This window comes from Epinephelus moara, chromosome 9 (genome assembly GCF_006386435.1).
Source record: "Epinephelus moara isolate mb chromosome 9, YSFRI_EMoa_1.0, whole genome shotgun sequence".
NCBI classification, from domain to species: Eukaryota; Metazoa; Chordata; class Actinopteri; order Perciformes; family Serranidae; genus Epinephelus; species Epinephelus moara.
In genome coordinates this window covers 39,032,692-39,048,514 of record NC_065514.1, presented here as the reverse complement: position 1 = coordinate 39,048,514, position 15,823 = coordinate 39,032,692, and the positions used below count along the sequence as shown (strand labels likewise).

The window sequence follows — 15,823 nt, the reverse complement described above, 5'->3', positions numbered from 1 at the left end:
AATCAAGTTTTGGGACTTGAGTCTCACTGAGGTGTGAGGTGAGATCTCCTGTGGAGATGGGTGTCGCATAGCCCTCTTTGTTTGAAGACAAAGAGCATGCAGAGGAAAAAGCCTTTAAATTGTCCAGTGATGATTTTACCAAATGATAAACCATCTGTGGTCCTGTGAATCCCAACAGCTACACAGCGAGAATTCACCCTCAGCTCAGAATCAAACCTCTGTCCTTTTTATATTTATTAAGCTATTTTTTATAACACTGTGCACAAGGATCAGACTGTCAGTCTGTTAGAGCAGCTCCGAAATGTTTATTGCACATAATGTGTAGGTCTAATTATTTAAATTTTAAATATCGGTATGAAGCTTTAGACACGTATCAATGACTAATGATCTCTATCACTGATGTCATTGGTCGCACTGATGGAACATAATTCCTAGCCTATAGCCTAATATTGGGGATTATGTTAATATTTCTGAGTGAGCAATGGTGCAGCATTTCAGTGTCTTTAAATTTACTACATTTGTAGCTGAAAAAAATTCACTGAATGCTGTTGAGTCAAGACACAAATAGATGTCCAACATTTTCTGTATTTTAACCTCAACGTCTTTTCAAGTGCAAATCACCAAACATATTATTACTGGGTCAGACTGTGAGTTTACAGTCATTATGTCTTTGATCTATAGCCTAGCCTATATGTTTTAAATCTTCCTATTTTTCAGTTGCTGCCTCCATGTTTTAAATCTTCCTATTTTTCAGTTGCTGCCTCCTGTGTGTTTCCCCATCAGATTAAATCTGAACAAATATATTATTATATATTATTAATATAATGTATCTACAGCCTGATACACAGTCAGATTCCACCACTTTATCTTCATTTAGGGAATGTAAGTCTGATAAATGATGAATAAACCGACAACACTGAATAAAACTTTTTTATGAACTTTATGTTTATTTTACTTACACTTTCCTTGCTCTGACTCAGGCTCTTCTTTTAAAGATAAACGTGCACCGTCTGCTACACATGCATTAATATCTCTACATCCACTGGATTAAAATGGAGGCGCTGTCTTTTATTTACCTGTTGCCATGGTGAATCGTGGAGTCGGAGCTCCATTGATGATGGCTTTTTATTGTCGGCTTAACTCAGAGTGAACATACTCAGAGTTGACTGAACTAACTCAAATCAGCTGTTCTGGAACCGGTAACTCAGAGTTTCCCATCTCAGGGTAAATCAACTCAGAGTTCAGGGTTAGACTCAGAGTTTGTTGAACCTCCTACCTGGAATACCCCTCCGGACTATCACAGACAAAAACAAAGTGCTCAGGGAGGTAAAAACAACATTATTAACCTATGACAAGATAATGAATATCACATAAATAATTAAAATACTGACCCAGATATCAAAGGGTAATTCAATTTGTAGATACTTGTTAGTTATTTTGTACTGTACTGCATACTGCAGCATGCCTAAAGGCAGAGCTGACAACAAACAAGTAAAAACAAACACCTCTGCACAGAGAAAAACTGAGCTATTGGTGTCACTGCAATAATAGCCTCCTCTTTATTTTGAAGGCAACAAGGTGGACCAGAGTTTCTTACATTTTGTTCATTTGGAGGGAAACTGATCACAGAAAAGAGGAAATGGGCTGCTGACCCCAAACCTATTTTTGGACACTTGTCAAGATTAATTCACTATATACATTCATTTATTACGGGGGTTTTGGAGCCTATCCCAGCTGACATTGGATGAGAGGCAGCGTACACCCTAAACAGGTCTCCAGACTTTCGCGGGGCTAAAACGTAGAGACAGGCAACCATTCACGCTCACATTGACACCTACAGGCAATTTAGAGTCACCAATTATCCTAACCTTCATGTCTTTGAATTGTGTGAGGAAGCTGGACGGAGAAAACCCACGCTGACATGTGGAGAACATGCAAACTCAGCACAGAGGGGCTCCCCCACCCTGTGTTCAACCCTGGAACCTTTTTGCTGTGAAGTTTGTGGAACAAACATACAGCACTGATACAAACCAGTATGTGATTGATTTTAGGCACGTTTATGGGACGCAAAATACACAGAATTGTCTTTTCACTCAAACTTCACAAACAGTGCTCAGTCTACTGTATGAGTAACTCCCCTTTCTGACAGCCATCCCATTGCCTGAATAAGCATAACATATATATATTTATAATTTTCCAATCTCAGGTCACTGGTAGTATTCTGCTGCAATAACTCATGGGTCGAAATATGTTTTTATCGAATGAAGTGCAAAGAATTAAGTGTTAGGGTTACAACATTATGGAATTTTTACAGTACGATAACCATCTCAGAAAATAACGCAATTTCATGGTATCATAGACTGTATATTATTATCAGTCAGAGTGACCCTCAAAGGAATGAAAAAAGAAATGTTATTTTTGGTTGAACAAATGTTTTATTACTTTATTTGAAACTTGGAACCACTTTCTTAATGGGAATATGTGTAAAAAGTATTCCATTTGAATATAACTAAAAATTAAGGAGAGATTTAATGTCCAGTTGCATTTTTTCCCAATATCGTGGCAAAGCAAAAAGTATGATAACAGTCAAATTTTATATTACAGAAAACCTAAAAACCGGTATATTGCTGCAACCCTAAGTATACACAGACAGAGCAGTATGCAGACATGAGGTCAGAGGTGTCATGCTTGCTTTGAACAAAGGCTTTGATTATCAGTCTGCCATAGTGGAGCACAACTGGTGAATATGTTTACAGGTTGTCATTTTATCATTTAACCTTCACTGAACAAAATCTTAATGTGAGTGGGTACTATTATTCTCACACACTGTTTCATCAGTCTTTCATACAATACAATATCAAGAGCCGTCCTGCTGAGGTCATTTTGACTGAATCGAATGCTTCAATACGATAAACTATCTTTTTTTTTTAGCACAACTACTTAATTCTGAGTCAGTGCTTTAGAAGCTGCTCAGGGCCCCTGACCCCCAGGGCCCCCTCTGAGGCACCAGGTTCAATGTGTGGCAAAAGATTTATGGTAATTTAAAAAACTGTAATTTTGCACTTAACACAACAAATTATTACATAAATCTGGCATAAGCAAGAAGCAAAGGGATGCCATTAATGCATAGAGAGGGGTAGGAATGGTGAGTTATCAGATGGTCATTTTAACCCCAGCGCCTCCTACAAAGTTAATTTAGCTGCGGTTCAGGAACTTTTCGTCGTTATTTATTTACAGTAAGAAAAAAACAGTAAAAGGTGAATGGTGGATGGAAACAGCTCAGAAAACAAAAATATACACACAAAATAAAAATCTTAAAAGGCGTTTCTTTTTACCAGCTATATAAGGAAGAGTAATGTGAAAGTGGCAGTAGCATCAGGATACTAGCACATACCTTGTATCATTTCCTGTTACTACAAAACAGTATACTAGTTTCTTGAATACTAACTGCCACAATAATACACTGCCAACTTTAGAACAAAGTAGAATTTACAGTGCTGCAGTATAAAGTGGAGGACTTCACAGGTCCACTCAGTTGCTAATATCCAAGGCGCAACCCCGGGCCAGGTCCACATTAAATGAATTCTCAGTGAGTCAGGGTTTTTTCTATACCTTCAGGTTCAATTTGGTGTTCTCTCTCTCTGTTTGAGTCTGTCTGGGTCTACAGCATTTGAATTAGGACTCCTTTTAAGGGACATTTTTTTCAACCATGTTTGTGTCAACGCAGTGTGGAAAATGTGTGAAAATGAACGGTGTTTAGCTTCCCCCCACATCACCAGCACCTGGAAATGCTTTATTTTGCTTCATCAGTGACGCCTTTTACTTCATTCACTGTTTTGCAATTTTGGCTGGTGGGCGGCGGGGAGCTCCAGAAACAGGTGGCTAGGGCACAAACTCTTAACATCATGGTGACACAGACCTGGCTAAAAGTTGGCAAAGTATAATTTTAAGTAAGAAAAGTTCAAGTATAAAGTTTTGAATGTGTGAGTATATGGAAAACGGCTGAGACATACTCCATGTAATAGTCTCTATGATAACCATAAACATTCATTAACAGAACAAGACAACAAAATAATGCCACAATATGTGCTAAGGTTGCTGATACTAATATACACAATGTTTAATAATATCTAAATGAGGATGATGAGATCATTAGTTAATGGTTAAGTCTTCTTTAAAGCCTGAGTGGACAAGTAATGATTTGATATCTAATGGCCTCTCAGTAAAACCCTGCCAACATTTGTGAGCAAATACATCAAGAACTTTAAAAGAAATGTGCATTTGGCTTTGCAGCGGAAGGACAGATGAGAATGGATGGAGAGATACAAGGAGCTTTGCTGTTCCATCAGCTACTTTTTCCTCCAGCATCTCCTCCCAGTATGTGACAGAAACTGGAGCTATTCAGTCTCACACAGTTCTGGGTGGCAGCTGCTGTTTGTAGATTCCAGCAAGAGCTTTGGCAGCACTCTGGATCATCTGGCGAAGGGTCATGCCCGTCATGGTCTGATGCCAGTCTGTACTGTTGATGTTGGGCAGGCTGCGCTCCAGGACCTCACCCACTGTAACAATCAGACCTGACCAGCGCAGGTTGTAGTCTGGAGGGGTCAGGGACTGAGCCTGCAACGAGAGGAAGGTTACAAAACAGTTTGATGAGTTGCTGGGGGTTTCTATGTGAATGATATTGAATAAAGTTTCTAAGGCTGAAGCTGATATTTGTCCCTATCAATGACAACATACCAAGCTGCAACAATAGTGGTTGAAAACTGAAGTGGTTACTGGAGGTGTAACAATGCATAGAAGTCACGGTTTGGTGTGAATTTGGTACAGCAGAAAAAAGTCCAACTACATAAGAATAAATGCATGTCAAAGACAGGCACAATCCTCTTGCTGGAGAGAGCATTTTGTCCACTGGCAAAATTATTTATTATTATTATAACAGTTATGTATTGCACTGTATGAACACTGAACAAGCTGGGTCTTTTCCTGACCTTGAAAAACTTATTCATGCTTTTGAATTCTTGCGCCTTGACAACTGGAATGCACTGTTTACATGCCTCAGTAAATCTTTAGTAGCTCGGCTTCAACTAGTACAGAATGCTGCAGCTCGTATTTTAACTGGGACAAATCATAGGTCACATATTACCCCAATTCTCGCCTCCGTCCATTGGTTGCCAGTTAACCTCAGAACTGATTTTAAGATTCTTTTAATAACTTTAAAGCTCAACATGGTTTAGCCCCCAGTTATATAACTGAGCTTCTGACTATCTATGCTCCAAGTTGTGACCAGTGATCCTCAAGCCTACCCTCACTATTTGTCTCTATATCAAGGCTGGTAATTAAAGGTGACCGGGCTTTTGCCATCAAGGCCCTGAGGCTCTGAAATTCTTTTAGAGATTAGGCTAGCTAGCACATTACCTGTTTTAAATTCATTGCTTAAAGGGGCAAAAAGCAAAATCGTTTCACTGCTAGGTTTGCTGTTGTGCACTGTCTGTAGACCAAAACAAAGCTTCCCTCTACCTCTGCTCTCCACCTCCCACCCCACTCGCCTCATCTGTGCAGCGGAGCACCGCAGCATCTCCACGGACTATTACATCCAGACGGTCCCGGTGTTTCTTCTGCAGGCTCCACTTCACTCAGCTGCCCGATATACCCGCTGCTTCTTCCCACATTAACCTGAATAACAAACCAGGGCTCGGTGCTCCGGTTGGATCCAAACGGAGAGCTGGGGCTAACGTTAGCTGGGAAGCTAGCGGAGGCTAACTGGCTGTGCTGGCAGCTGAGTGAAGTGGAGCCTGAGGAGGAAGCACCAGTTAGCCCTCGCTAGCTGGGAGGCTAGCAGAGGCTAACTGGCTGTGCTGGCAACTGAGTGAAGTGGAGCCTGAGGAAGAAGCACCGGTTAGCCCCGGTTTCACTACAGGCAGATTCACTCGCCACAGGGGCGAGGAAATAAAACCTAAACAGCCAACTTAGTTTGGCTTAGTTTAGCAGTTAGCGATGTCTTTCACTCACTCTCAGTCTCTGCTGTGTTTAGCTACAGTGTTGCCAACTTAGCGACTTTGTCGCTATATTTAGCGACTTTTCAGACCCCTCTAGCGACTCTTTTTCAAAAAAGCGACTAGCGACAAATCTAGCGACTTTTTCTGATGTTATTGNCAGCCATTACAATTACATGCATATGGACAATTATGCAAATTAGGCGATGACATCATTTAGCGACTTCTAGCGACTTTTAGGACAGCCAATAGCTACTTTTCTTACTGAGGAGTTGGCAACAGTGTTTAGCTATTTCCCTGATTTCCTGTTAGCGTTAGCACTAGATGGCTGCCACGCTTACGTCCCTACTCTTCTCCGTGAGCCGGAGCCGTGAGCCCGCCAGGCTCACGGAGAAGAGTAGGGACGTTAGCGTTAGCACTAGTCGGCTGCCACGCTAACGTTCCTACTCTTCTCCGTGAGCCTGTGGCTCATGGCTCATGGCTCCGGCTCACGCAGAGTAGGGAAGTTAGCGTTAGCTCCTGGAGTTAGCACTAGAGCTACTACGGCTACTGGAGTAACTTACAGCTATGGAGTGCTTCTACCAGCTCTTCTAGTCACTGAGTCACTGAGCCTTGCCTCCATCTCGGCAAATATATTACATTTATTACAGGTACCATCATCATTGAAGTAGGCAGGGAAATAGCTAAACACAGCCCGCCAGGGTGCCCACCAGGCTACAATTTACAATGCTAATTGCAAATGTTAGCTGGGCTACCGGGCTACTCACCTAACACAACCGTAATGCCTGACCCATTGCTGGGACAGAGCCGCTAATAACTCAAGCTCAGACATTAACCCATGCTATGATTGTAACATTAAATTTAATTGAAATGACATAGCGACATGTGCCTAACGTTACTGTAACACTAATTAAAACAGACATTTGACTCTGCCATTTCACTTCGAAAATACGCGCTGCCATTGCTCACTGGCTGTAGCCTTTTATAGGGAGGGAGGGCCAAGGGCATGTCACTATATCACCGTTTAGACTAATCTGATGTTTGTAAAGTCTATCAACACAATGGTTATCGTAGATTAGCTGGGCTAACCGTTAGCTGTTAGCCGTGTCTGTAATAACTCAATAACTCAATGAACGGTCCGTGAAAAAAATATTTTTTCCAGCGGATGTCTTAGTTACAACATGATTGAGCTAACTGGAGTAGTTTCATGTCGTATCCGACAACGGGAGGCTTTTAACAGATGACGTCCTGATGTTAGCTTTGCTGCTAGTGTTAGCTGACCCTGTCAGCTGCAGCCACTGATGCTTTCTAGACATCGTGATTTCCCAAAACTGAATAAATACCACACATAGCAACACAAAACTGCTTTGCTAGCTCAATCATGTTGTAACGGCTGGATGGTTGATGCGTACATGCTGATTCGGGTGCTATCAGAGCCGATCCGCGCATCACTATGGCTTAATAATCAACTCAGTCAATAAAAAAACCCCGTCCTGTGTTATGAGTGTATGTCGCTGACAGAAAGAAAGAAAGAAAGAAAGAAAGAAAAGGAAAAAAAAGATAGAAAAGCAGCGTACACCTCACATATTTATTTCTCACAGTTGTGCACACGTTTGGCTGGCATGCAGAAGCACCGTCTGTGTGTGTAACCTTGTTTAGATAAGTGGTATACAAATAAAATTACTAATATTATTATGTTATTATTAAACACTTTCCCAAAAGGCAACCGGTCACACCTGGGCCAAATGACTACAGTAGTCACAAATGTTGGGATTCACAGGACCACAGATGATTTGTCATTTGGTAAAACCTAAACTGGACATGTAAAGGCTTTCTTCTCCGCATGCTCTTTGTTCTCCAAACAAAGACAGCTATTTGAGACCCATCTCCAGGATGTCTCACCTCACACCTCAGTGAGACTCAAGTCTCAAAACTTGATTGGACAGGACTTTTACAGTGACATGTGACTCTGTGATGTCACAGGCATCTGTAGAAGGTCTGCTCCCTTCAGACAATATTCGCTCTTTACTCTGGAGCTGCCGGGCAGCCCACACCTCTCTTTCCGGCTGGGCCTGGACCAGCCCAGATACTCAAACCCTTGCTCCTTGCCCTGATCCATCAAAGGTGTGACAATTGATCACAGACTCTCTAACCTGAACCAGAAAGTTAAGGCCCATTTCCACTGCAGGAACTTCGGGGTAATTTTATGGGGCCGGGGCCGTTGGTGCGTGACAGAGTTCCGATACTTTTACAGGGGCTAAAAAAGTCCCTGCCTCGGAGTAGATACTCAGAACGGCCCGAGAAACTCCTGGCTGGGGCTTGGGGATTACTTGGTGCTGACTGGATATACTCAAGGCGGGATGTGACGTTTTGTAATTAATAACATGGTTATCGTAGATTAGCTGGGCTAACCGTTAGCTGTTAGCAGTATCTGTAATAACTCAATAAACGATCTGTGAAAAAAAATTTTTTTCCAGAGGATATCTTAGTTACAACATGACTGAGCTAGCAAAGCAGTTTTGTGTTGCTATGTGTGGTATTTATTCAGTTTTGGGAAATCACGATGTCTAGAAAGCATCAGTGGCTGCAGCTGGCAGGGACAGCTAACAGCAGCACCAAAGCTAACATCAGGATGTCATCTGTTAAAAGCCTCCATTTGTTGGATACGACATGAAACTACTCCAGTTAGCTCAATCATGTTGTAACTAAGACATCCGCTGGAAAAAATATTTTTTTCACGGACCGTGACCGGAGTTATTACAGACACCGCTAACGGCTAACGGCGTCCCTACGCCCCTACGTCGACCCCCGGTCAAAATGGTCGCGCAACGATTACATCACATCCAGAGCCCGGTAACTACAGGAACCTTCCTCCTACTCTGCTCTCTCAGTGGAGACACGGCGGTTGAGAAGGCCGAGCAAGAGGACGTTCCTGTAGTAGTTCCTGCCCCACAAACAGTACCAGGAACTCCTTCAGTGGAAACGGGTCTTTAGAGGTGCAAGCACAAGGTTTGCAACTAGCTTTCTAGCAACAAGGAGAACCAAGTGAGTTAGCACCCAGCGTCTAACTCTGCAAAGACCCTGAGTGATCTTTGGAATCATACCTGCTGTCTGTTTAATGTTGCACAAGGGTGAATGAATAGTCAACCTCTGCTGCATTAAGAACTCCGAAATCCTTCAGGCTTTACTGTTAATTTTGGTTATTGTCATTAATTTAATTATTAATCAAAACTCCAAACTAATAGTTTAGCGTATTTTATGAGACTGATATCTTTAACTGGCTATCATTTCCCCTTTACGGGAATGGTGCCCCACAAGGTGATTTAATGTTAATTAAGTCACATTATTTAACATAATTATTAATTATTATTAATAATTATTAATTATTTCCGATAGCCAGTTTACAACTTTATTGGTGCCTCCGTGTGACACCCTCTAATTTATGTTCCCAACATAACTGGTGTCGCCGTGTGAGACCTAATTCATGTTCCCAACACAAATATTCATCTGCCCCAGCTCTGGTTGGTAGTGATGGAAACACAACGCTCAGGTGAATGCTCAACTGCATTTTTAAAGAATTGTAACAATGAAAAAGAAAAAGAAATTGTCTTTTTGCCTTTATTTGACAGTATTTAAGTGTGAAAGGGAGAGAGAGAGGGGATGACATGCAGCAAAGGGCTGCAATGACATGCAGCAAAGGGCTGCAGGCTGGAATTGAACCTGCGGCCACTGCAGCATGGACATTGCCTTTGTTAATGCTAATTTTAGCCCCTTAATCGGGGAGATACAATAGCGCGCCACCAAAAAAATACTATCTGTTTCCGTCCAAGTAGTGCTAAAACATCGTTCCAAATTAATCTGCACGGAATCTGAAAAAAAAAAGACAATAAGTAAGATAGAAGAAACCACTGTTAAGTTTTCACAGGGCTCCATGCTGCTTTTTACTGTTTACTAAGTTGTCTTCTGGCCTGTTGGTGATGTTGAGTGTAACACACCAAAAAAAACAAAAAAAACAACAACAAACAAATAAACACCCCACACACAGAAAGGCCTACTCATCTGCGGCAGAGCCGTGTGCACAGCTCTGGGGCTTCATTTATAAAACTCTGCAGAGAATCCACACTATCTGTTTGCGTACATACAAATGAGGAAATTTAAGTAGGCCAAACAATATTCTGAATTATAAAACTGTATGTACACCTGCCAGTATGCAGTTTCTTTTTATAAATCCCAAATCAACTTGAAATTGTCTGCACATGGACCAGCCTCATATCCCGCTCTCTACACGCCAACATTCAACCATAAAGGGTCAATGCAAAGCACCTCATTAATGCTGATGCATAGACATGAGCCAACTGATCAATGGTTCTTTGCGGTAAATCATGGCAACGACTGAGAGGAAAACCAAGAAAAACGCATAAGCCTGATGCAGAAATCACTGTTGCTTTTTGGTGACCTGACTTTTTTTTTTTTAAAAAGGTCAAATCTAAAGGTGGAGGCCAAAACAAAAGAATTGCACCCTGAGATCTTTGCTAATTTACGCAGTCCATATGTGCAAGTGGTGCTGGGTGAGAAGTGCAGTACGGTAATGGTTGAGGTGATCGGGTAAAGCCAGACGTTTCTGAATCCTATCACTTGCCACAGCCTGGCATCATCCAGCTGCGCATGGTGCTCTCCACAGCTGACCATAAGTGTCAGCAGCATACAGTCTGACCCCGACCCTCTCTTCTGCACTCCGGTGGTGGGGAATGTGATAGTGTGACAGCGCTAATGAAATACTGAGCAGGTATTTGAGATTTAAGGTGACCTCTTTTGCAATCAAAAGGTGTTTATGGAAAAGTTCTGGCTCACTGGCACAAATATAAATAACACTGCCACATTTGAATTTTTATGAAGTGGATCTATAAGAAACGTGTGATATGAGGTGAATTTAAATGCGTAGCGGAGCGTTAGCCGCGGCATGACGGAGGGACGCACAGCCAGTTAGCCTCCGCTAGTCTCTGAGCTAGCCCCGGCTCTCCCTTTGGATCCAACCGGAGCACCGAGCCCTAGTTTGTTATTCAGGTTAAAGTGGGAAGAAGCAGCGGGATTATCGGGCAGCTGAGTGTAGCTGAGTGAAGTGGAGCCTGCGGAGGAAACACCGGGACCGACTGAATGTAATAGTCCGTGGAGGTGATGCGGTACTCGGCTGCACAGATAGGCTGTCAGGATGTACCACTCTAACACTCCGCTCTCTCTCACGCAGGCGCAGAACGTACGTGCCACTTGGCTGTCGGATGTAGTCCGTGTGGTGTGTTCAAATGCAACTGACACAGGGCGACGTGAGGCGACGTAGACGATGCAACAGTTGGCTTTCGTCGCCGCTAGTTCTTTGATGTCGGTTTGGTGTGTCCGCCCAGGATGGCCAAGCAGTCGAGGCTTGACCACTCCCTGACCAACCATGTGGCCAAGGTACTCCACCTGCTTCTGGGCAAAAACAGACTTGCCTGGGTTGATGGTTAGGCCAGCATCTTTAATCAGGCGAAGGACCCGCCGGACGTGTGCCAGGTGTGCGAGGGTCATAAGGACAGAGGGATGTCGTATGCTGTAAAGCCCTGTGAGGCAAATTGTGATTTGTGATATTGGGCTTTATAAATAAAATTGATTGATTGATTGATTGATTGTTCCCAGGTCCGGCTGTAGATCACAACGTCATCCAGATAAGCTGCTGCGAACTGTGGCACCTCTCTCAGAAGCTGGACCATCAGCCCCTGGAAGGTCGCTGGTGTCCCCTGGAGACCAAAAGGCATGACCCTGAACTGGAAGCTGCCATAGGGTGTTCTGAAGGCTGTCAGTTCCCTGGATTCTGCTGCCAGGGCTAGCTGCCAGTAACCCTTACTGAGGCCAAGCATTGTGATGTACTTTGCTTCTCCCACTCTCTCCAGCAGCTCATCAATCCTTGGCATGGGATGGGACTCAAACTTTGAAACTGCATTAAGGTACCTGAAGTCAATGCACAGTCTCAGCGAACCATTATTCTTGGGGACCAACAACACTGGGCTGCACCACTCGCTCGACGACTCTTCAATGATGCCCATCTCCAGCGTCAGCTCAATTTCTTTTCTCAGCTGCGGGACCAGACGCTCAGGAATCCTGTAGCTCTTGCGGCGGGGGATGGCATCAGGCTTCAGGTGGATTTTGTGCTTGACAAGGGTTGTGAAACCTGGCCTTACTTGAAAGAGCTCTGGGTCCAACAGTGCCTTTATCTCCCTCTGCTGGTCTGGCTGAAGGTGAGACACATCTGCTGAACCAGCCTCTGTGTCAGTAGTGGGGAATGACTGCTCCCTCTCATCGTCAGATCCATCAGTGGCACAGATGAAGAGCTGCTGGCGGACTGGTGGCTGCTGTGGCTGCAGAACAGGCAGCTGCTGACTTAGTTGCGAAGGCACCTGGAACTCTTTCAGCAGGTTAATGTGGAAACACTGACGTTTCTTTTGTTTCTCTGGCATAAAAAAGTTCATAGGTGACCTTACTCACCTGTCTGGTGATTTTGTTTGGCCCCTGCCACCTTGCTAACAGCTTGCTGTCACTGGTAGGGAGGAGTAGCAACACCTGCTGGCCTGGCTGGAAAGTTCTTTCCCTGGCATTCCTGATGTACCATGTCTTCTGGTAAGCCTGTGCAGCTTTCATGTGCTCTTGGACTAGAGCAGTCATCTCGCCAAGTCTCTCTCATTTTCAAAACATAGGTGACCATATTGTCCTGCTCCGCTGGTGGGCTCTCCCAATGCTCTCTCAACAGGTCCAGTGGTCCCCTCACCTGGCGCCCGTAGAACAGTTCGAAGGGCGAGAATCCTGTCGAGGCCTGGGGAACCTCCCGGTAGGCAAACAGCAGGTATGGCAGCCACTGGTCCCAGTCTGAGCCTGTGCGGGACACAAACTTCTGCAGCATGTTTTTCAGGGTCTGGTTGAAACATTCCACCAGCCCGTCCGTCTGGGATGATATAGGGTGGTCTTAATACCCTTATCACCGAGCAACTTGTATACCTGCTGCAGAAGTCTGGACAGAAAGTTTGTGCCACAATCTGTAAGTACCTCCCTAGGTATGCCCACCCTGGAGAAGAGCTGTATGAGACAATCTGCAACCCACCTGGCCTTTATAGATCTTAGGGGAAAGGTATGGCGTTATATTTGTGTCATATGTCGCGCGAGCGGATAACATATCTGCACGCGCGCAGATCTCAATCTCGTCTAAATTATTCCGTGTCACGCGCGCAGATTTCAACTGCCGCACGCACTTGTTTGATCTTTGCGCACATATTCAGCAACAGAGTGAAGAAGAGGCAGGTGCGAGCGAGTTAAAAAACAGGAGCGAGACACACAACAACACTGTGCAGCTGCTTTGCGCGCTGGCTCGCTCCTGCTCTCGTTCTCTCCCCTGTGCTCGCTCGCGGTGGAGTTCTGCTCGCTCGAAGCAAGGACTTTTGACACTTTGGGGGCGGAGACCAAGGCTGACCCCGGCCCTCTTGTGATTGGTCATTTTCCAGCCCCCCACGTTGGTGCCTTTTCGGTTTTCTGCTGATGACAGTTTCTGTCACAGACAGGAAGCTCAGTGGGTTTTTTTGGTTTGTTTAGCTAACTAGCCTGGTAAGAAGCTACACGCTAACTATGAGGGAGAAAAACACACATGGAACTTGCTATGGGTTGGGGAACTGCAATAGGCTACATACTTCCATGGGAAATACGGGCTAGAGTGATGCACCATCAAAGTGATTTGTTAGTTCTCATCTATTAAAGGTAGAGTCTGGAGTTTTGTTCGTTGCAGTTTGTAAACAAAACATTCAAACTGGGCCCCTCTTCTCTGGCTCAACTGTGTAGCATCCTGCCCAAAACTTACCAGGCTAGTTAGCTAAACAAACCAAAAAAACCCACTGAGCTTCCTGTCTGTGACGGAAGCTGTTATCAGCAGAAAACCGAAAAGGCACCAACGTGGGGGGCTGGAAAATGACCAATCATAAGAGGGCCGGGGTCAGCCTTGGTCTCCGCCCCCAAAGTGTCAAAAGTCCTTGCTTCGAGCGAGCAGAACTCCACCGCGAGTGAGCACAGGGGAGAGAGAGAACGAGAGCAGGAGCGAGCCAGCGCGCGCAAAGCAGCTGCACAGTGTTGTTGTGTGTCTCGCTCCTGTTTTTTACTGCGTGAAGATCAAACAAGTGCGCGCGGCAGTTGAAATCTGCGCGCGTGACACGAAATAATTTAGACGAGAGAGAGATCTGCGCGCGTGCAGATGTGTTATCCGCTCGCGCGACATATGACACAAATATAACGCCATAAAAGGCTTCTGGATAAGGCATGGCATAGTCACAAATCACTAAGATGTACCTATTACCAGTGCTACTTCATTCCAGAGGGCCTACTACATCCATCCCTATCCTGTCAAAAGGAGTTTCTATCAGTGGTAACGGCTGTAGTTGTGCACGGGCTACTCCCCTAGGTGAGGTGAGTTGGCATGTCTCACAGGAGGAACAAAAATCAAATTTTTTAATTTAACTTGAGTGTACATTCCTGGCCACACAAATCTCCTGGAGATTCTACTCAATGATTTCTGGAAAGCTAGATGGCCTGACCATGGGATGGAATGACCTAGCTCATGACCTTCTCAGTTAGGCTCTGAGGTAAAGCTAGGGCCATAACATCACCTTGACGCTGAAACAGAATGCAGTTTTTAATGACATAGCTGAAATCAGCTAAGCAGCCTGCTGTACCCTGAATCTCACCCTCAATCTCTGTAACCTTCTCAAACCATGATGTTAGTGATGGGTCAGCCCTCTGCAATGCTGCCATATCAGACGGAATGTCAAAGTCAAAAGGCTGGCTTGGTTGTGTGACTTCCTCATGCTGTGTCTTAGCTGTCACCAAAAACTTGGCTTCTCTGAGCCCTAGACTTAGGCTGCTTCACTTGTGTGGCTTCTAAATCTGCCTCGTAGAAGGGTAACTCCTTCAAAGGGTCCATCACTTGTGTTGAACCCAGAGAACATCCTCAGAAACTTTTAGTTCCTATCACACATTCGTTCCTACTTTAAACAAGCAGCAAGCTGTCAAACTGATCTATGTTCAGCCTGAAGTAGAGCTGGAACCTCTCCCCATTCAGCTGCAGCTCCTGCACCAGCCGATGATATTCCCTGTGCTGTTCACAGCCCCGGAGGATATCGTGAACCCAGACCAGACGGCGGAGCAGGTAGGCTACCACACGGCAGCACAAATTACAAGAGTGTCTTCTTCCATGTTGAATCGATACACAAGTGTGGACAAGCGCACGTACTTATACAATTTCTTTGTGTTCTGGAACGCTTGTTATTAGCGGGAATGCAATTCATTTGCTATCCTTACCACCAGTTTAACTAATCACACTGTAGGCACTCGAAACCATTGACAGTGTTTCCCGTAGGTTTACAGCTTTGGGGGGGGAATAACAAAAAATGTTGCTCATATTTGGTTCCGGTTCGGCCCACTTGACATGCTGCTGTGTTGTGCCATGGTGTATTCAAGTATTGGAATTTGTTATTTACGTGACAACGCCTAAACGCAACACAGGCTTTGTGTGTTTAATGTCAGACCTATTTAGACTTTTCATTCTGTTTTCATTGTCCAAACGTGAAAGTTTCTGTACTCAGGCAAATGCACAAAGTCACATTTCTGTGCTCCAGCCAGTAACCTGCTTTGTGGCTCCTTTAAATTGAGAAACATAATCGAACATTCAGAATTTGACGTCATGAGCAACTTGAGCTGCTTTCGCTGCCACAAATATTTTACCAGCGGCGCTGCTAGAGCAAATTCAGCTATTTTGCAGCTCTGGC

At 44.3% G+C, this 15,823-nt stretch overlaps 1 protein-coding gene across 5 annotated transcripts in view; it reads right to left on the bottom strand.

Moving 5' to 3' along the window:
* Positions 1 to 2,412: 2,412 nt before the first annotated feature.
* Positions 2,413 to 15,823, bottom strand: part of prrc1 (proline-rich coiled-coil 1) — a 69,543-nt gene continuing 56,132 nt past the window's right edge. For all 5 annotated transcript variants that reach the window (XM_050052817.1, XM_050052814.1, XM_050052812.1 and 2 more), the window contains one exon: positions 2,413 to 4,617. In XM_050052817.1, the coding sequence (XP_049908774.1) occupies positions 4,408 to 4,617 (210 nt within the window). In that variant the 3' untranslated portion in view covers positions 2,413 to 4,407. The remainder of the gene's footprint in view (positions 4,618 to 15,823) is intronic.